Here is a 27,633-nt window from a genome sequence, read left to right on the forward strand (position 1 = left end):
AGAAAATAGCCAACAGTTAAAATGTAGACTGAATAGTACCTTTTTTTATATCAGGGACAAAATATACATTTTTGTATGGATATTTATCACATTATTTTCCAGAAGCCAATCCATTTTCTTACTGTCCGATAAAATTGAATGGCAGTTTTTCTACAGAACTTTCTTTCATAAATAGAGTTGTGCCGCCTCAGTAATTGTAGATATTATATGGTGTTTATTATCAACGCTGCTTTTACATCATCTTGTAAGTATCTACTTTGTCGATTGAAGGGACATAGAGCAGACGCCGTTCTGAGGTAGGTGAATTTTAATTTGCAGCCTTCACAGTGACAATGACGTAACGAGAATAAAAACAAAAAACAAACCCCGCCCCGCCGCAATATGGCAGTAGGAAGAGAGGTAATTTGCTGAAACTACAGCGTAAGTGAAGTGAGAAACAGAAGTTCTGCTCCATACCAGTGACGATGATCTGCCCCGGCATGCTGATGCGCCGCTCCCCCGTGAGCTGGTGCACCGTCTGGCAGTAGAAGCGGGAGTACGTGTCCTCTGGCGCCGCGTCGCGCACGTGCAGCGTGCCGCCCGTCGTCGGAGTGTACCTGCAAGGGCAGGCGGTGTATTACTCCCGATGTAACTGTACAAGCAGCTTCCTTAACGATCACTGATCTAGAAAACAAACTATAACAACATTTTAAAAAGGGATTACGAAATAGTCACCATTGCAAAAACATTCATTTCGAAGTTAACCGGGTTCGATCAGTGATTGGCCATCCTCAAACCCTCATACCGTGATGGTAGGCAGTGGCAGTGAATGGAGCGGGTGTTGTGACTCCACGAACGTCAACTACTTTGTGGAGTCACAACGCCCGCTCAATTCACCGCTACCGCCTACCATTATGGTGTGAGTGTCTGAAGATGGTCAAACACTGACCGATACCGGTTGCCATCGAAATAAATGTTTTTGCGGTCTAGGCTCTTTTTTCAAATGGTTCAAATGGCTCTGAGCACTATGGGACTTAACTTCTGAGGTTATAAGTCCCCTAGAACTTAGAACTACTTAAACCTAAGGACATCACACACATCCATGCCGAAGGCATGATTCGAACCTGCGACCGTAGCGGTCGCGTGATTCCAGACTGAAGCACCTAGAAGCGCTCGGCCACCCCAGCCGGCAGGCTCTTTTTCACACTACTGGCCATTAAAATTGCTACACCACGAAGTTGACGTGCTACAGACGCGAAATTTAACCGACAGGAAGATGATGCTGTGATATGAAAATGATTAGCTTTTCAAAGCATTCACGCAAGGTTGGCGCCGGTGGCGACACCTACAACGTGCTGACATGAGAAAGTTTCTAACCGATTTCTCATACACAAACAGCAGTTGACCGGCGTTGCCTGGTGAAACGTTGTTGTGATGCCTCGTTAAGGAGGAGAAATGCGTACCATCACGTTTCCGACTTTGATAAAGGTAGGATTGTAGCCTACCGTGATTGCGGTTTATCGTATCGTGTCATTGCTGCTCGCGTTGGCCGAGATCCAATGACTGTTAGCAGAAAATGGAATCAGTGGGTTCAGGAGGGTAATACGGAATGCCGTGCTGAATCTCAACGGCCTCGTATCACTAGCAGCCGAGATGACACTCATCTTATCAGCATGGCTGTAACGTATCGTGCAGCCACGTCTCGATCCCTGAGTCAACATATGGGGACGTTTGCAAGGCAACAACCATCTGCACGAACAGTTCGACACCGTTTGTAGCAGCATGGACTATCAGCTCGGAGAGCATGGCTGCGGTTTCCCTTGACGCTGCATCACAGACAGGAGCGCCTGCGATGGTGTACTCAACGATGAACCTGGGTGCACGAATGGGAAAACGTCAATTTTTCGGATGAATCCAGGTTATGTTTACAGCATCATTATGGTAACATCCGTGTTTGGCGACATCGCGGTGAACGCACATTGGGAGCGTGTATTCGTCATCGACATACTGGCGTATCACCCGGCGTGATGGTATGGGGTGCCATTGGTTACACGTCTCGGCCATCTCTTGTTCGCATTGACGGCACTTTGAACAGTGGACGTTACATTTCAGATGTTTTATGACCCGTGGCTCTACTCTTCATTCGATCCCTGCCATACCCTACATTTCAGCATGATAAAGCACGACCGTATGTTGCACGTCTTGTACGGGCCTTTCTGGATACAGAAAATGTTCGACTGCTGCCCTGGCCAGCACATTCTCCAGATCTCTCACCAATTCAAAACGTCTGGTCAATGGTAGCCGAGCAACTGGCTTGTCACAATACGCCTGTCAGTACTCTTGATGAACTGTGTTATCGTGTTGAAGCTGCATGGGCAGCTGTACGTGTACACGCCATCCAAGCTCTGTTTGACTCAATGCCCAGGCGTATCAAGGCCATTATTACGGCCAGAGGTGGTTGTTCTGGGTACTGATTTCTCAGGATCTATGCACCCATATTGCGTGAAGATGTAATCACATTGTCAGTTCTAGTATAATATATTTGTCCAATGAATACCCCTTTATCATCTGCATTTCTTCATGGTGTAGCAATTTTAATGGCCAGTAGTGTAATACATTTTGAAAGTACTTCTAGCTAGACCGCTGTTTCTCCACGAGAAATGTTCTCAAAAATCACAGACTATAACAATACTTGAATGCAGTACACTTATTAAAGAAATTCTGTATATGGAGTCTCTACCTGGAAAGTTTCCACCGAACAATACGGACTGTCTTTTTATCCTATGGAGATGACTTGGATAACATGCATGTCCTAGCCCAATCCTAATGATGGATGTTCTGTGCCGTATGTTCAGATTTAACTTAAGCATCCACGGTTTTCTTGGGGTGACAGGTTGATCCTGGGCATAAAATATTCTTCTATCCGTCTGTGTAGTGGTTGAGCAGGAAGACAACGTTTATTGACTAAACGACTGAGGTCAGTATAAACTGCTATTGGTACAGTAGTGTTATTAGCACCAAAACAAAATGCAAGCAAACCAAATGCGGTAAAAAATATAAAACGCTATCTCAAATTTTTAAAGCTAGAGCCACATTAGTCTCATAATTTTTTGAAACAGAAGATAGAAATTACGCTTAGCTGCTTTGCCAAGGCTTTCCCTCGTCCTACTAAACAGGAAATGAATCAACTAAAGTCTGTTGCGGTGGAAAGACCACGCTACGGACGCTAGAAAACTGTGGGTACTCTCGCTGGAGCGGTTTCCAAGGTTTTATCAGTTGCAGCTTGAAGTCCGTTGCCTTTAGCGATACATTCGACATGTATCCTTATTAGGGATGATTTGCGTTTCATAACTACAGTATCTGTCAACTAATTGCCCTCCATAACCAATTCTACTAATACGCTGCAGGATACCACACTTTCTCTTGCTTTTGGCGAAGAGGGAGTGTTGTTTACTTTGTTCTATATTATCTGGAACATGTGGACCGATTTACCACCGACAGGAAGCCACAGAGAAAATGAACTTCAGCCCCTAATCACTTTTCTTCTGCTTCACTATTTTGAGCGTTAAAAGTAATACTGAAGACAGTGCTAGTGAAAACAGTGAAACAACGAACCCTGAAGAAAGGACAGGGGAGAACAACAAAATAGCGAAGGGAATCTTCTGCCACAGTTACGTGACTTGACAACTTTAAATTCACAATGATTATGTAAACGAGTTTCAAAATTTAATGTGGGTTCCTGAATTTCCTGCACTCCATTAGGTCTAAGGAAAACTTGAGTCTCATTAAGAACGGTGGCAGCGGTATCTACAACATAGTTAGACATTTACATGCGCCAGCCTCAGATCCTTCGATTGCTGCTATGGTTGAATTTCATATCGTCTTACAGAACGAGGTTTGGCAATGGTTACGGTACTGATGGAGGCAGTTCGAATTCCCGTCCGGCCACTATCCAGGTATATGTTTTATGTGATTTCCCTAAAACCCCTAAGGCAAATGTTAGGGCGGTTCCTTTCAATAACATAAGACCTATTTCATTGTGCAATCCGGGCTTAAGTTCAATCTGTAGTGCCGTCGTTGTCTACGGGACGTTAATTCTTAATTTTCCCCCTTCCTTTAGAATCACTGTTGTTTCCATTGTAGTAAGGTTCAACAATCACATAGGTAAAAGAGACAAGTGAAGTGTTCATCTCTCGATCAGTGCGGCACTTTGCTGTGCTACGTTGTTGTCTGAGACAGGGTGCTCAGTGCAGATGAGAAGTGGACCAGTAATACTGTCATTTCATAGTCAGAATTCTTCTTCTTCCCTAATAGGGAATACAGACATATAACGGATGAAGTTTATTTACTGAAGTCTTGTATAACGATCACCTAAATGTAGCAGTTCTGAAATGAACTGGTTTACTGTTGTTGTTTCTCGTCTTGTTCTGTATTCAGAACAATTTATTCTATTGGCGTAATCTGATTAATTACAGTGCTCCCACATGTTTACTTTCTCTCATGCTTCGTAATTTTATTTTATTTATCTGGTTGTGAACAACTGATAACATCAATGTAACTTCACATATCTAAAGAACTGTATTTGGGAATTATAAGTTTTATTTGTACTTCTGCCTCATTGTAGTTTTAGAATATCACATTTTAATGAATATCCATTCTAGTAATTGTAAGAAATTTTTAATAGTTTATATGTGTCGGCTGGAAATTGTAACGTGAATGCTTGCAGTGTTTAATGAACAGATCAACGTGTCGAAACACGATTGTCGACGAGTTATACTTCGCAAAAACATTATGCTGGATAGTCAACATAGAATAATCAACATCTCGATACAGTGTGTGTAGAGTACCTGTTTCATAAAAATGCCTATGAGCTGCAGCGAATGCTCGCATTTCCGGTAAAAGTCGAGTGTGAATGTTTCCCGAGTGTATCGACAGAGCCGGCCAGTGTGGGCGAGCGGTTCTAGGCGCTACAGTCTGGAACCGAGCGACCGCTATGGTCGCAGGTTCGAATCCTGCCTCGGGCATGGATGTGTGTGATGTCCTTAGGTTAGTTAGGTTTAAGTAGTTCTAAGTTCTAGAGGACTGATGACCTTAGAAGTTAAGTCCCATAGTGCTCAGAGCCATATGAACCATTTGTTTCGACAGATCGCAACTGAGGCATTAAATATAGTTTCACCAGAGAATAGGTACCAGTTTACACAAACTGCCTGGTCGTAGTGTGGGGTGACTGGCATTCAGGGAACCATCTCTTCGCTTTAACGGCTAAAAACTGATTTCTGCAAGAGTGATGAGGATAAGCGCTCACACAGACTAGGAACGCTGCCTTAGGGGAACACAGGGATCGTCTCGTAACGAAATCTTTTAAATATATTTTTCAACCTCGGATTACACAAATGATGTCATTTCTTAGCAAGTTATCATCAAAATATCTGTTCATAAATAAATAAAAATGAGTAAAGTAAAATACTAAGAAATTAAGTTACAAAATCAAACTAGCTATCCCATGCAGTTGGATATATTACGTAGGAACACGACAAAATACAACTGAACGGGCCAGGAGTGTCCTGACAATATTTTGGATTACTGGATACTGAAAACTAGGCAAATGCAAGAGCAGGAAATACAAATGGGGAATAGTACTTTAGATTACCAGCGCCTCACCTCGCTGGTTCATTTGTACAGCTGAAGAGGTTCTGAGGTGCACTCACAGTACTGTATGAAAGTACTGTTTACATTTTGTTGCAGCCTACCATGTTCTGAATTTGTGTCTGTAAGAGGGATGGAAATAATTTAACTATGCAAAGTGCCCTCAGTAATTTAATTAAAACAGTCCGTCTATTGCTCTTATATTTTTGTGAAGGATTAGTAATTTTATTAGATAACTTAAGTGAAACAGTAATATCACAGAACAAAACACAGTCAATATGAAGTTAAGAGGTTTACAAAGGTAAGCATAATCATTTTACGGTGTTGCAGTTCTTCTTGTTATGTCCGTGCTTGCTACGAAAATAGGATGAGGAATTGCGCCTTATGCAAGACACCTTTTTTACTGTTTTCTTTCACCCAGAAATGTTTCAGCACTTTTTGTGCTATCTTCAGTGCGTTATTTTTCTATTTTCCAACTTACAAGATGCTATTGGACAGTTATTTTGGTAGCTATTATGCTACACAATCTACAACTTCTCACGGTTTTGATACTGTGGTGCTCTCTCTTATGTTGTTGACGAAGTGAATAGGCTGATTTCGTGACCTATGGTCACTTTACAACAACATATGAGATAGCACTACAATATCAAAACCATGAGGAGTTGTAGATTGTGTAGCAGAATAGCTACAAAAATAAGTCTCCAATAGCATTGTGTAATCATAGCGTGTAGTCTTTCACGGCCGGCGTCTTCAGTAATTAAAACTTCCGGGCTAAGAGGCCGTGGTCCAATAGTAGAAATACTTCTCCCTGACGTTTCGTTGCCAGCTGCGGGCAACATCATCTGTGAGTCGTAGACTCACCTCAGATGATGTTGCCCGCAGCTGGCAACGAAACGTCAGGGAGAAGTATTTCTACTATTGGACCACGGCGTCTTAGCCCGGAAGCTTTAATACTGAGCATTGTGTAAGTTAGAAAATAAAAAATAACCCACTGAAGATAGCATAAAAAGTGCTGAAACATGTCTAGGTGAAAGAAAACAGAAAAAAGGTGTCTTGCATAATGCAGAATTCCTCGTCCTAAAAAGCTAAGCATATTTTTGGTTTTAATCAAAGTTGTTGCATTCAAGCGCTGAGTGGAGAAATAGGGCCAAAACTTTACAGCTATTCTGTTGTTAATCAATTAAATTTGAAACCATTTTGATAATTGAACATTGTACCACCTCGGGATTCGAATCCAACCTCTTACTTATCGCGAGCAGTCGCCTTAACCAATCAGGCCAATCCAGTATGCTTCGAGAACCGACCCAAACACAAAGTAACAGGTATGTTTGCTTCCTATTACTTCCAACATATTCCCTGTGAGAACCACTCGTTGTAGTGTTCGGAGGGAAACATAAGTAACACTGAAGTTTTGAGCCAGTCCTGGAGGTTCCGTTGCATGGCGTCTGTTCGCAGTTAGCAAGATACCTGGGTTCATTTGCCGGCTGGCGTAATTTTTCAGCTATATCGACAGATGAATAATATCGGCGTAACTCCGATAGTTAACTGATTTATTTGCTTTTAACGTAAACTAAATGTTTTCGGTTGATATGTACTCCAACATATTCGCTATTTTAACAGCATTTTTTGAATGACACTTGGAGGAGCTCTGTAGTTCTGAATGGGGTTTCAGCGAAAATGGAGTCATCCTTCAGCGAGAAACCTTCTAGCAGAGACAAAGGGTCATTTGAATCATTTGATTATTCCTAAGCACATTTAACATAAACATTAGAGAGTTTTAACAAAAAGTAAATGATAAATTGTTGATACCATTTACGCAAGGCCGTAAGGTTTCCCATGAAACCCAGAGTAGCTCCTGTCTCACTCGACCAGAATTGTAAACTCTGTTGAAAATAGACCATCAGGAGCGACTGTGTTACAGAAGGTGGACGCCCTGATACCGACTGGAGAACAGCTGCAGCTGAACCTTACCTGCCGCCGGGGTGAAGTGCCGATCTGCCGAGCAGGGGTTCGTCCTTGAGCCAGCTGGTGACGGTGAGCAGGCCGCGGACCTGCGCCGGGATGTTGCACGTCAGCACCGCCACGTTGCCGCGGATGCAGAACACGTTGTGCACCTGCAGCTGGTACCCCTGCGACACGTCTGGAAAAGCGACGTAAACAGATTCGTTAAGCTACGGTGTCGTTGGGAAAATGAAGGTAGGATAGAAATACTATAACTAACACAATCCTATAGTGCACTGTAACATTTATTATACAGCCAGAAAACCTTGATTATTAAATAAGCAAAGTCGTGATGTCCAGAAATCTGTTGTCCTTAGAACAAGGTATTTGCTCAACAATGCGTCAGAGAAAAGCAGCTGTTTGTTCAAACTTTCTGAAGAAATAAACCGTTGGGTCTGAGGCATGGAATTGCTTTTTGATTTTGGATATGTAAAACGAGACTCATGTGACCATAGTAGCAAGCGTGGTATCCCTCTACCACACAGAAGACTCTCGATGTGCCATAATAAATTGAAATAACTGTGGGTTGTGAGGGAGAACTTCAGACTCCTCTCCTCCCTACGTACAAGTGAAAAAAATTCATGTGCGAAGTCCGCTCGAGTTTTCTGCCTGAAAGACGCTAGAACAGGACGTAGAGAGAGAGAGAGAACGTGGTGTAGGAAAGAGTGGAATCAATGAAAAATGGAAAACAGTACAAGACAAAGCTGTTTTCACCAAGTGGATAGAGCGCTAGCATAATGCTGAAGGGGCACTATCTTTCTGGAAATTCCCTGGTGAGTACCCAAGGTTGTCAGTGTCTCCTTATGACACGTTATATGAACGACAAAAATCGAGAAAAGCGTTAATATTAAAATGGGATCTACTAACAGACTGCCGAGAGAGTTTATACAAGGGCCTGCAGAAAAGTAATGCGCCCGGATTTTTTATGTGAAAACTGCTAAAGCTTTTAAAATAAAACAAACGTTACTAACATTGTGCGTCTTTATTAATCATGTCTACAAATTTACTTCTCAACCAAGTCTCCGTGGGGACGACCACATTTCTGCCAACGGGAGACTTATTTGTTGATACCATCATTGTAGAATGGTGAACTTCATTGACGGACTCACAACCTCACGTCTGCTTTTATCGCTTCATCACTATCAAAGTAAAGTCATCGAAGGTGTTCTCTAAGTTTTGGGACCGGATAAAAATCGGATGGAGCCAAGTCGGAATTGTAAGGAAGATGATCGATGGCAGTGAACCCAAGGCGTCAGATTGTTGCAGATGTCTCAGCGCTTGTTGGGTTCTGGTGTTGTCATACTGAAGGAGAGGGTGCCTCACGTGTGGGCGAACTCTTCGAATTCGAATCTCGATTACAGCACACTATTTCTTACACACCAACACACTTACCCTACACACCACCATGTTACACGCGTCAATTAGGAGCTCTCTAACAGCAGTGGGCTGCAAATATGCATGCATAAAGGGTAAAGATATGTAATGTTAATAACATTTGTTTTTTTTAATAAGCTGTAAGAGATTTCACATAAAAAATTCGGAGGCATTACTTTTCAGTACTCTCGTAATTATGTTTGCAGAAGATACAGCGACGATCAGTTGTAATTTTCATTCAGTTGAAGGGTTTCACTGATTTTAGAGACGCGCTCTCACACATCCATACATGATGCATAATGATTCATGTTGTGACTGGCAATTCGCAATTTTTCACAAACACAACTTTTATTGTTGTAAGTTCATAAGGTTGATGACAGAACAGTCCGCAGCTCGTGGTCGTGCGGTAGCGTTCTCGCTTCCCGCGCCCGGGTTCCCGGGTTCGATTCCCGGTGGGGTCAGGGATTTTCTCTGCCTCGTGATGACTGGGTGTTGTGTGCTGTCCTTAGGTTAGTTAGGTTTAAGTAGTTCTAAGTTCTAGGGGACTGCTGACCATAGATGTTAAGTCCCATAGTGCTCAGAGCCATTTGAACCATTTGATGACAGAACAACAAAACTAAAGGTAACAATAACGATGCCAGTAAAAGTGTCCTAATTGAAGCAAACAAAAGTTCTCTTCTAATTTTCTACAAAGGTTTGTGGTAACACACACACATACTACTAACAGTCCAATTTAGAGACGAAGACGTGATCTTCAACGGCCGCAGTACACGAGGTCGGCATCCGGCGTGAATCGAACTTCGGGGGTGGCAAATTAGGTTTTGGCGTAGTGATACTTCCTGTAGGCCGTGCCTCGCGCTCCCCCTGCAGGAAGTAGTGCTCGGAATGTCTGTTTCCATTATCTTGGACGTAAATAGCCGGTGTTTACCATGATGCTTTTGGTACGCCTTGGGCATAGACAACCTCGTCCTCTGTGGTGTAATATGGGTTGCCGGCCCTCAGAGGCTACCTTGGCTCCGGTGTAGCAACTCATAATACTGCGAATAAGGCGTTGTAAGATTTATTGCGGTGCCATAAGGATTCCAGTTTTGTACTGTTGAGAACTTCCGTCACATGGAACTGAGGTCCGTACGCGTTACGAGAAAAACCGCACGTATCGTTGCAGAATACAAACCCTAAGGTCTGTAGCCTTCACGGTACACGTACACAACGTATGCAGCACATCTAGTCACTCCGATGAGAATAATAGTGCCGCCGCATCGGCACCTTTCTACAAATTTGGTAGAGTTGTAACGCGTTAGGTCGAAGGAAGGATGGAAGATTAGGATTTAACGTCCTTTAGACACGTCATTACAGATGGTTTCAGGCCGAGTCATGTTGACGGCAAGGATCGGTCTCCAGGCACCACGCTGTCCACTTACAATGAACAAGGCACCACATTCGTCGTGTCATGCGGCGCCTTTGTGTGAGACGAATGCATCTGACAGATCATCGAGTTTGAGCAGCAGCTGCTGAAACGCGACGGCAGCCAAATTGAAGAGCGATGTGTCGACAGCAGTGAGTTTAATAACCGAGACAGGTTATGTACTGGTCAGCATATTGATTCACTTCAGAAAAGATAGGTACGGTTGTCCACCTCTCCTGTGCTACCGTTGAATATTTCCTCCTTCCAGAAACCTTCAACATAAGAGTGAAAAGATGCTAGTGTAGTATAGGGTAGGGCCACCCATAGTTATTCACTGTAAGAGTGCTACTTTCCTAAGTCTCATACTGTGTGTACACAGGTCACAGACAGAGCAAAATACTCAAGGTGTCTCCGTACACAGATTGTTGCGTTCATATTAAGCGTTCTCGCACTCGGCGTACGAGGTACAGTACAAGTTTTCTTTGAAGAGCTCCTTAATTTCATTCGTGATATTACCCTCCTAAAGGAAAACCAAGAATATTGTTGATACTGTTCAGATCATAATGTGTGATGTTTTTATAATTATCGCAAGCAGTAAAATTAATCCAATTTCTACATCGAAGATTAGAAAAATTACATCAATTAAAAAAAATTGAAGGGAGAAAGGGAGTCTAGCAGTAGTGTGACCCACAAAATTGTACCGTGATGAGAAATGTTCTCGTGAACCTCGGAGATCCTTTAATCAATGGACTACAGGGTGCTTACAATCAAAGGAGTACGCTCTGCGCAATGCATGCTACAGAGAAGTTGTGTGGTGACTCTCAAGGATCAAGTTCCGTTTCTTCTGCTTGACTGAAATGGAAGATGGTATCGTAGTTGATATCAATTCAGTAGCGATGACTGAGCGTGTTCAGCAGTGTTTGCGTCGAACTGTTGGTTGTTGCCTTGCACATGTGGTTCATAAGAGGTGTAGGGTAAGGACCAGTTGGATTATTAAATATGAGAATTTTTTGCTGTCAGACGGAACATAACTGGTAATATGACGGGTGAAGCTTATCATCGAACATACAGGGAAGCACTGTACACGTAACTATAGACCTCGTGAGTAAACTACTTTCAAGTTGCGGGGAAAATAATCGCAACATCTAATCAACTGATACTAGGGTATAATGGGAATATGTGACTCATAGATTGCGGCTATTAAAGACCGTTGTAACTCCCAAACGAGTACATTCTTTTAAAGTCAACACGGACTGAGCAGCAAAAGAGCGTATTGATGGTCATTTGGTCTCGGAGATAAGAAGGCTTATTTGACTGAATGAATCTTTCATTATCCAATGAAGCCGCTTGGTAAACTAAAACTGTGAACTTCAGTGTTCAGACAGGTTTTTCGCCATTTACCCAATAATTTTAGTATTGGCTGATATTGGTAATCGAAGTATTATTCTAACACTGAGTAATTAGAACACATACTAGAAGTCCTAATTATGAAAATTAAGATTTTGAAATAAAAATTATTTTGCTTGTAACACATTTCCCTTCTATTTCTGTGCTGACACACATTAACGAATATTCTAAGTATTCGACATCTGTTATTTTCTCCCACAACAGGCAGCTACAAATCACACTGCCATTGTGACTGAGTAATCCATATGGTAACGAACCGAGAAACACAAAGCGATGTAACAGAAGTGGGTTCAGAAAAAGAAAGCAAAATAGTGGCATCTTTTCCACAATTTTCGTTTCCTTCACTGACGATAAAAGCTATGCTCTTGATTCACAGTAAATGTATTCTTCATGAAACTCACGAAAAGGACATGGCGCCATCTTTATGGAATATGTGATACATGTTCTGAGGTGATTTTATGAACGTTTCCCTAGCTTCATAGTGTGCCTGAAGTTCCGTCATTGTCGCCAAACTGGTAACTGAACCAGGACTCTCACAGGACACATTTCTTCCCCCTTTCATAGCGTACGCTAAGTTCGGTCATCATCATTATACCAGTAACTCAACTAGGATTCTCATAGGCCACATTTGTTCCGCCTTTCTGTTCTGTTTGATAAATGCTTTGGTTAGCAAATACGCTGTGTCAGTATACAAAGTGCATAAAATCTTTTGCAACGTCTGAGACGCAGGACCTGTCGCGATTAGACAGCACCTTACGGGAAAATTCTGCCGAAAGTGAACCATTACTTTATCACTTTGCCACGATCGTGTTGTAGTAGCGTACAACTGAGCCACAAGTCACAGACGTAACTAGGTCACAGCACACCAACAGCTACGGGCATCGACCTACCGGCACAGCAGCAGGGAGACTGCCACACAGGAGTCCCAAGTGCCAACGACATGGGGTGTTGAACAAACTTCACTGCCGAATGACAACAGATGGACCTCAATCACCGACCCAGTTCCAGACCTTTCCGTGCTATACAGAAACGCAGCCCCTTCTGCGACGTTAGCGCAGCATTTAAATCCGTGGGTGCACGGCGTCATGAAGGTCGAACAGCTGGGCACTGCTGCTGCACCAAGTATGTGTCGTCACAGCCTCGGAGCAACGCCATAGCGATGTCGCAGCTGTCAACACCGCCGCTGGGCTCCGAGCCAACAAACGCCGCCTGATTGCCCTGGCCCTCGCAACCAGCACCCTGCTACCATCTCCTCGGGAGCGCTCGCCAACGTATCTGTCGCGAATGCCGGATATTTGCCACGCCGGACATTTGCCGCACTTGCCCCTTTACCAGGTAGCGATCCCTCAGGTAAGGGACGCCCTTCCTCGACCTACTTCTGTCCGCTATCCAACCGCCGTCTCCACATCTTACTCGATACAATCAGTACGTAAGGCACGTTCTTCTTCGACACCTTGGCCAAATACAGAGCTTCTTTCCCGAAATAGAAATATTTATAACTTTTGAGAAACAAAAGCAATACCGACTATTATGTCAGTATGTAATTAGTTCTGCCAAGTATAATATAGATCCCTCTGCCTGTACGGTAGCTTCCTTTCACGCTTACTGATTGCGATAGAAACAGTCCATCGCCATGGAAGCAACAACAAAGGAACGATACAAAGAGAATGCGAATGTACACTAATCATTTCTCTTTGATCACTGCATTTGTGCCTACTTTAATTACTACAACTGCATGTCCAAAGGACAATAAGGAAAGAAAAAATGTGTATGTGAATGTGAGAAAAGAAAAACGACATACGTCATATTAATTTACACTCTAAAAATTCGATATATCTTGCGGCGAAACATTAGTTAATAAAGTGTAGCGGGACAATGTTCAAAGCATGACTGAAAATACGTTCACTAAATAGAGGTAAGAACATCTATGATTGACATGTCATCTAAAGTCGACGTACAATTTTAAAATGTTAGAAATAAGGAAATGAAGTAATACAGAATGCTATGCTTATAACGTACGTTGTTGTTCTACACTGTTTAGCTCTCGTATTTACAGGGTCACAGAGAAAGAATCCTAGGTTTTGGAGGGAAAAGCCATAATTGTAATGATCTGCACTACAACAGAAACAAGAAGCAGAAGTTAAGGAAAAATAATGTAATGTGTGTTCCAGCTCACAATTGACATTGAAGCAGATAGCTTCTGTGACTTAGTATTGGCAGAGGCTATATTCGGCAACCGGAAGAAATTAATTACTGGTTCCTTTTACCGACCTCCGGCCTTAGATGAAACAGTTGCTGAACAGTTCAAAGAAAACTTGAGTCTCATCACAAATAGGTACCCTACTCATAAAGCTGGCAGTGACTTCAATCTACATTTTGAGACCCTATTGATGATAGAAAACAACCTCCTTAATTGTTCTAAATGCTTTTTTTAATTATTTTGAACAACTGGTTCACGAGGCCATTCAAATTGTAAATAACTTACGAAAACACACTTGACCCCTTTGCCACAAATAATCCTGAGCATCTCGACGGATACGGTAATTAGTGAACACACAGTCGTAGCGAGGCTCAGTTCCGTAACAAAGAAATTCACAAAAACTAAACGCGAAATATATCTATTTATAAAAGCAACTAAAAATTCGGTAAACGTCTTTCTAAGAGACAGTCTCCAATACTTCCAAACAATGTAAGTGAAGACCATATGTGGCTTAAGTTCAAAGAAGTAGTATCAACAGCACTCGAGAGATTCATACCAAATAAATTAATAAGAGGCGGAACTGATCCCCCATGGTACACAAAACACGAAAGAAAGCTGCTGCAGGAACACCGAAAAAGGCAAGTATAATTTAGACGAATGCAAAATATCCAAAATTGGCGAAGTTTTACTGAGGCTCGAAATTTGGTACGGATATCAATGCGAGATGCATTTAATAGTTTCCACAACGAAACTCTCTCTAGAAATGTGGCGGAAAATCCAAAGAGATTCTGGTTCTATGTTACGTAAATCAGCGGAAAGGCTCAGTAAGCGATGTGGAGGAGGAGGAGGGGGAGACAAGGGACCTAACCCTTCTGAGCAGGTAAAATCGTGGCAAATGTCCGGCGTGGAAAATGTCCGCACACCTCTGCTGCCCCTCCGGTCGGAGGCATGAACGGACGACCACCCAACTCCAGCCCGCCTGCCCACTAGCCGTGCCCCGCTGCTCTTCAGCCTTCGGTCTGGAGTTTGACTCTGGGTGCGCTGCCACCTGCCGCAACACTAGAAGACATAGCAGAGCTGCGTCCAGTGCCCTGCTCCCGCCACTGAGTACGGATGGCGGTTATCGCTGATAGAACCGGTTTCCGGTTATACCGGTTTCATCTCCGGTTTAACCTGTCTCCAAAAAAACCGTCGAAAGCTTATGAAATAAACGATTTTCGGATTTTTAATTACTTTTACTCCCAACAATAAACGTACACACTGAACAAAGATGGAAAAATGTAAGACTCTCTCAGCCTTTTGCATTATACGTTTCAAGACACATAAATAAAAACATCAACTCAGGCAAATAAAGGAAAACTTAGTCCGTACATGGTTCGCTGCAATTCTCTAAAAGTAATGAGGTGTTGAATACCACAGAAAATTAACCACTATTCTCCTACGATACTAATTTTTTAAATCCTTCCTCGAAAATCATTTTGTAATCGAAGATCATACCAATATTTGGGCACTACGAATAGTCAGTGTTAGGGGATGAAAACTGAGCTTGGAGAATATTTTTTGTGTCGTGTTAAGTTTTCTTTTTACAAGGACTCCAAACAGATAAAGACATGTTACGTAGACACATGCAGAAGATCAGCTACTTTCTACTTTTACTGTAAATTATGTGTGAACTGTTAACTTTTTACTTTATTGCTGTTGCCATAAGTTCCTTTCTCTTTTTGTTATTTCATAGAAATGGAAGAAAATAAGGTTTTGTCTAAATGTTGTAGCCGGACGCGGTGGACAAGCGGTTCTAGGCTCTTCAGTCCGGAAGCGCGCGAGTGCTACGGTCGCAGGTTCGAATCCTGCCTCGGGCATGGATGTGTGTGATGTTCTTAGGTTAGTTAGGTTTAAGTAGTTTTAAGTTCTAGGGGACTGATGACCTAAGATGTTAAGTCCCATAGTTCTCAGAGCCGTTTGAACGATCTTTTGTAAACGTTGTAGCGTTCTTATTCTTTATTTACTTCGAATAAAAAACTAGTTTTGTGATCAAATACATATCTCTAGTTTTTAGTAGTAATTTGAATGCAATTTATTTTTTGCTGACAAAACCAAAAATTCTCATTCAAAATATTCAGATGAACAGTTTAGATAGTGACCAAAATGTAACTTTTATTAGGAGCAGCTACATGACAATAGTTTAAATTTCAGTAATGAATTATTGGAATGGCGAATATTTATTCCTGAGTCGGTTCGTAAGTAGTCGTTCTATTACAACGCTGCGAGAAGTGGCCTTGTGGTTTGAGGCGTCATGTCACAGACAGCGCGGCCACTCCCGCCGAAGGTTCGAGTCCTCCCTCGGGTATGGGTGTTTGTGTTGTTGTTAGCATACGTTAGTTTAAGTAGTGTGTACGTCTAGAGACCGATGATCTAAGCAGTTTGGTTCAAATGGTTCAAATGGCTCTGAGCACTATGGGACTTAACATCTCAGGTCATCAGTCCCCTAGAACTTAGAACTACTTAAACCTAACTACCCTAAGGACATCACACACATCCATGCCCGTGGCAGGATTCGAACCTGGGACCGTAGCGGTCGCGCGGTTCCCGACTGAATTGCCTAGAACCGTTCGGCTACCAGCGGCCGGCAGCAGTTTGGTCCATTAGGAATTCACACATAAAAAAATAATATATATATTGTTGACGCCTTTTATCAGAAGCAATATCACTGAGCAGCTACAGAACTTCGTTGCAAACTGGTTTTTGAAAACAGTTTTATCTAAAAACGAAAAATTTTATCTCACTGTTACTGCATAAACGGTTTCATGCCCGGTTATTAGTAAAAAATAAAAATACCTATTACAGCTGAGACCAAACAAATGCCGAAAATACCGGTTGTTCAGATATAAAATACAGACGTGAGTTTTAACCTATTGGTTTCTCTCACTCCTCTCACCGAGTCAGCGCGAATAGGCATTCCCGTGTAAGCAGCTCGCCTCCCAGTTGCGTACGAAGCGCCGGTGGGCACCTGCCTCGCTTACCGGGCCGAGTACAAATACTGCGGAACGACGTCAAACTGCGCCGGAGACGAGGGAGAACTCAGTGACTATTCAAGTTTAACAGACTAATAAAGATATGTTTGTTTGTCTACTGCTTTCATCTCCCAGGACACTACAGGTCGGAGCAGAGCCCATCCTAACATGCACTTAGTCGGCTGCCTCTAGCCAGTAGCGGTCATTCGCATCCCCGACCGTTACAGCGACGTACCGTGACAGTGATGAGAGCAACAATTGTGTCATAGTAAAACTCCTGGAATTTATGGCTTTCAGAGTAATCGCGAGCTTTCGATAGAAAGGGTGTCCTAAGTAATCAGTTAAAAAAGCTGTTTCTTGTGTTGTCATCCTTGTATCCTAACTTTTCTTGAAAATTTAAATTTCCTTCCACATTAAAACTATTCATTGAGTCGATTGATACATGTTTCTATCACATCCATCCAGTTATCGAATAATGCGGTGATATTCATAACCGATTCCAGCATCATTTACTATGTTCAGACTGTATACTCATAGGCGGTATTTGGTGAACAAAGCATTCACAACATATGTTGTCAGTTGTTAGGTTTTCACCCTCACGAAAAAAAATTTAATAAATTAATTTAACACGGCTACTACTAGAACTTATGTCTTCGTTTCTTTTCCCCTAAAGTAATGAAACAGTTGTCAATTCAGGGTAGCAGTTGCATACTGTCACTCTATAATTACATTTTGCTAAAAGTATAGAAATATCCTAGACGTCGTCGTATGGAGACAAGTTCAAAATTTCAGTTACTGTAATGGAGTGCTAATACTTATTGTTTGTAGGGAAATGAAGAGGTACTGGTAGAGGTCGTGTACGATCAGACCCTTTGCTGAGAATAAAGCCATTCTTCGAATACAAATCGACAAGGAGCCACCTCTTCATCGTTATATTCGTGAATTGTATAAAAACAGACGAAGATAATTTCAAATGCAAATGAAAAATTTGCATCGTCCTTGCACGTAACATGAAATGATACTATCTGCCCAGGATGAATCAGCATGGAACGTCCAGAAACAGCCATCTCAAAATTGCTCATATAACTGTATAAAATGAACTACAATAGTCGTGTAACTCGCATTGCTCATATGTGTGTAAAATGAACTACAATAGTCGTATAACTCGCATTTAATTCATTGTACACTTTGCACAATATATTAAGTTAGGAAATTAGCTTGTAGATCAATATAATCTGAGGAAGAGGGTAATGGTTTGATCGAATTGAAATTCATCCGTATTTAGTTAAATTAACTGTAACAATGTTAGGGTGACTCCTATAGTGAAATAGACTAACTTGAGAGTGATTTTTCCTAAATGCATTTGCTTCGCTCCATAGTAACATTTAAAGTCTGTAGAATATCAGTTTTTAGTTCAGTTTTTGATAGATTTTAGTAAATAAGTATGTTAAAAATGTTCTATACTTTCGAATGACTCGAATTAAATGCATAGGTAAAAATGAAAATGCCATGTGGTTTGAGCCTCCCGTCGGGTAGACCGTTCGCCTCATGCAAGTCTTTCTAGTTGACACCACTTCGGCGACTTGCGCATCGATGGGGATGAAGTGTTGATGATAAGGGCAACACAAGATTGCAGCACTGCATTGATACCAATGGTCATCACTTCGAACACCGTCTGTAAATTGACGTTCATGCCTCCTTTGTGACCATCGTTGACCTTCAAAGACCTTACTGTTACACATTACTGGATTCGTCTCGACAGCCGCTATCAGAAAATAAGTACCAAACTATAGCATGCCATTAAAAAAAAAAAAAACAAAGTTGACTTTCATATCTCTGACGCGACCCCACCTAGCGATCCCCGTTGTCCCATGCAACTTTTGTCCCACAAACTTTTCAGCTCCTATCATACTTTCGGAGTTATTCTCGGTGGCAATAGTTAGTGACTCACCCTGTAGTTTGCGTACTTTTTTCATCTGTCTCGTTTTCATTTGACTGCCCCTTATAGTATGAAATGGCTAGGGTATCTCTCGGAAAAAAGAGAAAAAAAGGCCATGAAACAAGCAGGACTGCAAAAAAATAAAGAATATTAGAGTGCAACGTCTCGTCGATGACGCGGTCGTTAGGGACGGATTACATGCTAGAATTGCAAAAGAATGGCGTAAGAAAATCCGCCGAACCTTTTCAAAGGAACCATGCCAGAATTTTACTTGCCTAAAGCTGGAAGGCCGGAAGATGTTCTGACTCTCTGTCCTCCAGAAAGCGCGTCTAGTATATTAATTAATGCACCACTTCGCTCGGTAAGGAAGATTTTCCAGAGTAAAAAATTGGACTTCACATAAGTTCGTAATTATCTGTAAATTGGCATACCTGACTATTAGCATAATTTGCGACCTTTTGGCTTGCAATCAGTCTTTCTCAGAATCACGACAGAACTATTTCTAAATAGTCAAGCGGCGGTTACGCTTCTCGAATGAGACTTAATATGGGTCTCATTTCCATACTAGCTGCTCGCTGAAGGCGATTCTGGGGCTTGCCGGCCTCTAGGAGTGGGTTATGGAGCAAGGGGGACCGAAGCGGCTTATCTCTTCGATAAATCAACAGCATTCCTACCCAAATTGAATAGCGGATGGCGCGAAAGATTTATGCCTTAATCTCAGCTGCTCTAGAGAGAAACTTTCTCCTTTGACAAAAGGTAAAAAAGACAGGGGTCCAGTGCAGTATTTACTGGGTATTCATAACGCAAACTCTTATAACTATGCACTTGACGGAATTCACTGTCGCAATATTTCTTTGGAAAATCTTTTGCTAATAAAGAACCTTGCTTTAATTCCTTCAAAGCGAGGACTGCCGAAGTTTCGGGAAAAGACAGTGAGAAGCCATTTCAGTTGTTACAACTTAGCATCAGCGTTGTCTTTATAATGGGACCTACTTAATAACTCGAGAACTGTCGTCCCGGTAATGGTGGCTTAAAGCTGAACTCCCGGTTGGAAATACACTATTTTTACTCTTATTCTCTACTACGCTTGTGTTCTTGTTAACTCCTACAAAATATTAGCTTCTGAGACATTTCGCGTTACAGAAAACAACCTATTTCCCTATCTGTCAAAAAAAAAAAGTTCAAATGTGTGTGAAATCTTATGGGACTTAACTGCTAAGGTCATCAGTCCCTAAGTTTACACACTACTTAACCTAAATTATCCTAAGGGCAAACACACATACCAATGCCCGAGGGAGGACTCGAACCTCCGCCGGGACCCTCCCATCTGTCGTTCACATTTACAGATAAACATAATGGTACTCTTAGAAGCTTCTACACTACTGGCCATTAAAATTGCTAAGCACGAAATTAGGTGCTACAGACGCGAAATATCACCGATAGGAAGAAGATGCTGTGATGTGCAAATGATTAGCTTTTCAGAGCATTCACACAAGGTTGGCGCCGGTGGCGACACCTACAACGTGCTGACATGAGGAAAATTGCCGCCCGATTTCTCATACACAAACAGCAGTTGATCGGCGTTGCGTGGTGAAACGTTGTTGTGATGCCTCTTGTAAGGAGGAGAAATGCGTACCATCACGTTTCCGACTTTGATAAAGGTCGGATTGTAGCCTATCGCGATTGTGGTTTATCGTATCGCGACATTGCTGCTCGCGTTGGTCGAGATCCGATGACTGTTAGCAGAATATGGAATCGGTGGGTTCAGGAGGGTAATACGGAACGCCGTGCTGGATAGCAACGGCCTCGTATCACTAGCAGTCGAGATGACAGACATCTTATCCACATGGCTGTAACGGATCGTACAGTCACGTCTCGATCCCTGAGTCAACAGATGGGGCCGTTTGCAAGACAACAACCATCCGGACGAACAGTTCGACGACGTGTGCATCAGCATGGACATTCAGCTCGGCGATCATGTCTGCGTGTAACGCCGGAAATGCATATCCTCCTATTTCCATCTATTGTGCTATTATTTTTTTTCCTTGTTTTGTTACCTCAAGATATGACATTTCTGGCTCTTTATATATTGTAATTGTTTTACTGTTTGTATATATATATTTATGCACTCATGTCGATGTATAATTGGTTTGTTTCGTAAATATTATTTGTATTTTTACGCTGGGTCTTGCCTAGGGAAAACTGCTATCGAACGATTACATCGATGGGTCGTGTGAAGAATCAAAGTGCGTAGGATCTTTGGTAGTGTGAACTGTGCCGCGTGGAGCGCGGGCAGAGAGAGTCTGGCTGGAGTAGCGAGTGGAGCAGGTGTGTTGTGTGACGCTCCCGCGAGTGGCCGCGCTTTCGGGGTTTGGCAGCATGTAATTGCGCTCGACTCGCGATGATAGTTTCTGACATGGTGTCGCGGACGGGAAGCATTAGCTGGCGCACATCAAGAGCCCGTTTCGCCTGGTGACCGTGTCGAGAAGAAGGCGCGCCAACATCCAGCTTCTGCAACAGCGACGGCCGACAATGAGTGACTGTCGCCACCTCCTCGATCGACGGCTTCAAACCTTCAATCAACCAACAAGGAAGACTAAAAGCACGTAAAGTTTCAGAACTGTATGGCAGACCTCAGCTTTTCAAATTGTTCCATTTGCCTCGCAAAATTACAGCAACTTAGCATGAACCTTTGTTGCTCATTGTCCCAGTTGCATTGCCAAGCAGGGTCCCTTCCTTTTCCGAAATGAGCCCGAGTGTCGTTGAAATTCAAACGCCAGCATCATTCGATTTCACTGCTTTAATTTCAAAGTTCAGCTGGCTACAATATTTAGATTGCACAAGCACAAATTAAGAGTGCGAGTTATGTTACCGTATTTTAGTTACCTGTGACTGCAGCTCAGCTTGGTACGTACTAAATTTCACTATTGTTAATTGTTCAGAATCATTTAATTCAAGTTCAAAGTTAATTCTCTTATTTCTAAATTGCGTAGATTCAAGTAGCTTTTGAAATGATTGTTGAGGTAGTCCAAGACTAACCTTATTTTACTGAATGTCGATGTGCTTCAGAAAGAAAGCTCACTATTAACTTCAGTCACTAAATTAACTTTCGATTTTCCAGTTTTATTAATTCTTTTGCTAAATTAAGTCAGAGTGTAGCGAAATTTATTACTTCTGACAAACTTTCAGTTTTCACACTACACGCGTCAACCTTCAGTTGCCACGCTTCTAGTGCTAATTATACGTGTAATTACCTTTCTTTTTCAGTTACTATAGTAATTGTCCTTAGGACTGGCGACCGTAATATCCCCCAAATCTCAAATATCTAATTACCGCTAGTTAATTGTTAACGTAACGGTCGCACATTTACTTTCTTCATTAACTTTACCCCTTTTCAAAATTAATTTCCACCAGTTTCATTTGCATTTTTCCTTTCATTTAGATGTAACCCTTTCCTCCCTCTTTACCGACAGATTAACTTCGGTGACGATTGCTTTTCCCAAATTTCCATTAGGTACACGCGGTTTAATTTTTCACTGTCATTAAGGTCGATAAGTGAGGGGGAGGTTACACGTGGCGACCTGGTGACAGGACAATCTTCAAATTTGAGGTTGTTCTGGACACGAATTTTGCATTGTACAAATCTCGTAACAAACTACTGGTTACGAAATGGTCGATACGTCAGCGAGAATAAGTAGTGGGAGTAATCCTAATTATATTTGAGATTTGGCATTTATATTGAAAATTATTAAAATGAGTGAAGGCAACAATTACCAAAATTTGGTAGACTTGGATACGGAACAATCGGTCGAACAGTGGGAAACGCGCACCGCGGTACCCATTGTTCAGGGGCAGGCGGCGAACATGAAAGACGCGACCGCCGAAACGCAACAAAGAGCAGAAATGGAATTCCAAACTTTAGAAAATGTTTCGGAATCGGAAGTGAAAATCAAATCTGAATCCCTTGATGACGAATACGGGGGGGAAAGTTAAAGAGGAAGCCGCTGCGGAAGTAAAACCGGTAGTTTCCGGGAATTTAACTGATTTATTGAATGTTTTGATTAACGAAATCAAGAGTCAATCGGCCAAGCAAGAAGATCAGGCTGCCAAGCAAGAAGCTCAGTCAGAAAAATTTGAACGGATGCTAGACAATCAGAACAAAGCTATTAACGTTGTTATCAACAATGTTGGAGTTGTTAACACAAAAGTTGATAAAATCAAAGAAGATATTGTTGTAATTAATACCGAAATCGGTAATCTTAAACAGGAAATGATAGGCGTTCAGGCGGAAATTGCGAGCATAAATACTCGTTTTAATTCTGAAATTAGCAGAATCGAGAAAAGTGTAGGAGAATCAGTTGCTCCGATCATCGAGAATAAGGTGACGGAACAAATTCAATTAGTGAAAAAAGAGGATCAAAAGAAGGTGGAAACTTTAAAGGCTTTAGTATCCGAAGTAGATACCAAAGTGACGAAGCAGGCTAACACCTGCGAAGAGAAAAAGAGGGAAGTGGAACCGCTTGCGACAACCACTTGCCAAGTGATTACGAGGGTGTCGGAATTAGAAAGGAAACTTGACGAAAAACAGAGCTATGTGCCAATCTATGCACATAGTTCGGAATTGTTGACGAAAGAGGAGCGGTTCGACCCCTTGAAAAAAGGCGGTATACACGCGACGGATTTCATTAAGAATTGTGAAAGAGTTTTACCCAGATCATGGACTGATGAGAGAAAAATTAATGCGATTATTGATGTGTTGGCTAGTGATGCCAAGCGTTGGGGCTTAAACCTCAACATTACGAACCTGACTTTTGACGAATTTAAAAATTTGTTTCTGGCTGAATACTGGTCAGAGCAAAAACAGCAAAGTGTCTGGCGCGAATTTGTCGTATCGAGGCCTTTCGATGCGAATTCGCGCGGTTCGATGAAGGAGTTTTGTGAGGGCTGGATCCGCAAGTTGGAATATTTGCGTGACCGCCGCTCGGAATCCGAAATAGTCTGGGAACTCTACAGGCAGCTTCCAGATGATACAAAACGATACGTAGGAAGCAATTACAGGACAATCAATGATTTCCTGGAAAGAGTGGAGGACGAGGACAATTGGCGCAATAATCGCGACAGTGGCAGAGGCCGTGGTAACAACAACGGGTACCACAGCAACCACAACAACGATAACCACGGGAATAATGCATACCGCAACCATGGCAGCAATAACAATAATGGTTCGGACCGTAATAACAATCGGTACAATGCAAATAATAACAGGAATGACGGAAACCAGTATCATACTAACTTGATACGGGCTTCACAGAATAGTAATAACGCCAGAGGGTGTGATCAGCCGCCTCAGCAGCATCCGGGGAGCGTATCTGCTGGGACGAGACAGGGAAACCATTAGCCGCGCCGGTGAGGGGCCGACCAGGCGTGGAGAAATTTTGGCGGCCCAATAACAGAAGAAAACCCAGGTGTCGTCGTTATGAAAATTCCGTGTGGAATAATCAACGGCGGGAGAGTGTGCCAGTGTTAGGAGAAAGGAGTGCGCCCACAAGTAGTAGATCAACTGTATACACGGCAGTAGAAAATACATTCACTGTCAGTGAGAACAATTTAAGTAGTGTTCCGGAAATCGATTATAAAGGGGCAGCTGTAATACCCACAGCGGAACTGGAGATTGAGTTTAAGAATGATTCGCAATTGTTGAGAGAAGATCAGATGTCGGATAACACGTCCGTCATTGAGCGAGGGGATGCAGAGAGGGATGAGGTCTGGTTAAGGCAGTTCGGTCGCTTATACGACGAACTAAGAGATTATAGGGGCCTGTACGGGAGAAGCATTTATGGAGAGCGCGGGCAGAATTTGCCGCGTCTCGTCCCACAGGAAGATAGTATTTGTGAAGTGATGGAAAGTTCTGGCCCTAACCGGCAGACTTTACCAGAAATAGTTGATGTTAATGGGGAGCACGAGCAAGATTCGTCGTGTTTCGTCCCGCAGGAGTTAGATGTTGAAATAGTAACGGAAAGTTCTGGCCCTAACCGGCAGGCTTTACCGAAAGTTATAGTGATAGAAGTAGCCGAACCATCCGACGCAAACCTCCAGTTTAAACGTTGCGAGAGTATTAAGGAGAAAGATTACGAAAATTTTAGTGATAGCCGGACACGATTGGTAGAAAAGCACATAGATTACAGCGTGTATGAGGTTAGAGCTGACATTATACAGTCAGACGATAGCAGTGTGGGTTGCGCAGATCCAGAGGAAGTAATTTCAGATGCTACTGGGCACATTCCTCCAGGTAGATTGGCAGATGAGATCAATCTGACCAAAGTGGAATCAACGAAGGTGACAATTAGTGAATTGATAGCAAAGCAACACTCACTAGTTGACGAGTTACAGGAAAAGGTTTCGGTATTGGAGGCGAACCTAGAGACTAAGCCTCAGGACAAACGTGTTGAAATTAAAACTGTAAGTGAACAGAGGCTGAAAAAGCCGCCAGATAAACCGGATTTAGGATCAAAGCCGGATGGTTTGTTCTGGAATGACCTGGATATAGAGGAGGATTTACTGTGGGAAAATAAAGAAACAGTCGAGGACAAGTGTAGACAGATAGTAGTGTCTGTTAATATGCACGACCTACAACTAAACGCGTTGATGGACACCAGTGCAGAACTGAGTGCTGTATCTGGGAAAATATTTGAGTTACTGAAAAACAGACCCGGCATCGTAGTTATGCCAGTAACAGGAGTGAAAATTATCGGTGCTACTGGGAAGGCCAGTAAACCGGGCACAAAACAGATTTTTGTCAACTTCGAGATATGTGGGGCACAATTTGAGCAAGAGTTTGTCGTCGTGCCAGACTTAACTACGGAAGTAATTATCGGGTTAGATTGGCTATTAAAGTACCGTGCAGTGATTAATTCCAAAAGCAAAACTTTGACATGTATGTCCCAAGATAAAACAATAGTAGTTAGTTTTGACGAGGCAGGAGACGGTGTGCATAGGCAATACCAGCCTATACGCATTGTTAACTGGCCCAATGGTATTGACGTAGGTATGAATTTGAACTACTGTAATGTGAGGAATCTCGGCATTGACAATAGTATAGAAAGTGAATTGGAAATTATTGTAGACGGTGTGTCAAACGTAACACACGAACAAAGACGAGGCCTGTATGAAGTAATAATGAGGAATAAGAGTGTGTTTTCAGACAAACCGGGACTTATGGAAGAGTATAAATGCAAGTTGCACGTAATTCCGCACGAACCATTCTTCGTGAGACCGTATGCTATACCGCTGTCCAAAAAGGAAGTAGTGCAACGGGAGATAGATAAGATGATCGAATGGGGAGTGATTGAAAGAAGTACGAGTCCATACAATAACGGTTTGGTCATTGTAGCAAAACGGGATGGTAGTGTGCGTATTGTGATTGACGCACGCACGTTGGATAGGGTCGTTCAACACGAAACAGACAGACCAGAGAGTATGGAGGAGATTTTTGCAACGTTTTCATGACATTAAGTTCATGACTAGCCTCGATCTGACGGCTAGTTACTGGCAAATAGAATTCGAAGAAGAATCTAGGCCATACACCGCCTTCTTGTTTGCGGGCAGGTGTTATCAGTATAGAGTACTGCCGTTTGGACTTAATATATCTGTGTCCGTATTCATCAGGGCCCTAGATAAAGTGCTAGGACCGGCTTTGAGTTCAAGATTAACTGTATATGTTGACGACCTATTGTTGGCCAATACCACTTGGCATGACCATTGTGACCTGTTAGATGAAGTTTTTAGAGCATTGCGCCGTGGCGGAATGACTCTAAAGCTAAAGAAATGCGAATTTGTGAAGCAGGAACTGAAATTTTTAGGGCATGTAATTACCACTGCTGGTATTACGAAAGACCCAGAGAAACTAGAGGCAATAAGGAATTGTCCTCCACCCAAGTCTAGGAAACAGTTAAAAAGTTTTCTGGGGCTCACAGGATTTTACCGTAAATTTGTAAAAGGACAAGTGTTTAATGATGAAAATTTGAATAACCTCTTACGCAAAAATGTTCCGTTTGTGTGGACTGACGGGTGTCAGACCGCTTTCGAGAGATTAAAAGACGAGTTGTTAAGATCTAACATACTATTTCATCCGGATTTATCGCTACCCTTCCATCTGGGAACGGATTCGTCGAATTACGGGGTGGGGGTAGAACTGTTCCAAGAAGTTGGTAAAGGAGAGGATAAGGAACACCGGACGATAGCGTTCGCGAGTCGAACTTTATCAAAAAGTGAGCGAAACTACACGATTTCTGAGAAAGAGTGTCTCGCTGTCGTGTGGGGATTCAAGAAGTTCAAGGGTTACCTATGGGACCGTAAGGTGATTGTTCATACGGACCATAAGGCGCTCACTTATCTGAAGGATTGTAAACTACTTCACGAAAGACTGACTAGGTGGTCGTTGTATTTACAGCAATTTAACTATGACATCTGTTACGTAAAAGGGACCGACAATTGCGTAGCGGATGCGCTGTCGCGGTTGCCCGAGTCTAATCAAGGTCTATTGAAAGATGAGGCAGATGGAGTGGTCAAATTGTACTATTTTAAAGAAGTTGAGGGACGTAAATTAATAATGAACATCTGTAAGAATCTACGTCGTCATCAGAACGAGGATGGTTGTTTAAATATGGTGAAA

General features: G+C 42.4%; 1 protein-coding gene across 1 annotated transcript in view; it reads right to left on the minus strand.

The window, feature by feature from the left end:
* Positions 1 to 27,633, minus strand: part of LOC126484903 (Down syndrome cell adhesion molecule-like protein Dscam2) — a 505,795-nt gene that overhangs the window by 348,694 nt on the left and 129,468 nt on the right. The window contains exons 2-3 of the mRNA XM_050108503.1: positions 7,597 to 7,765; positions 366 to 596 (exon numbers count right to left, since the gene is read on the minus strand). Of these exons, the coding sequence (XP_049964460.1) occupies positions 366 to 596; positions 7,597 to 7,765 (400 nt within the window). The remainder of the gene's footprint in view (positions 1 to 365; positions 597 to 7,596; positions 7,766 to 27,633) is intronic.

Source organism: Schistocerca serialis, chromosome 6, assembly GCF_023864345.2.
Source record: "Schistocerca serialis cubense isolate TAMUIC-IGC-003099 chromosome 6, iqSchSeri2.2, whole genome shotgun sequence".
Classification (NCBI taxonomy): domain Eukaryota; kingdom Metazoa; phylum Arthropoda; class Insecta; order Orthoptera; family Acrididae; genus Schistocerca; species Schistocerca serialis.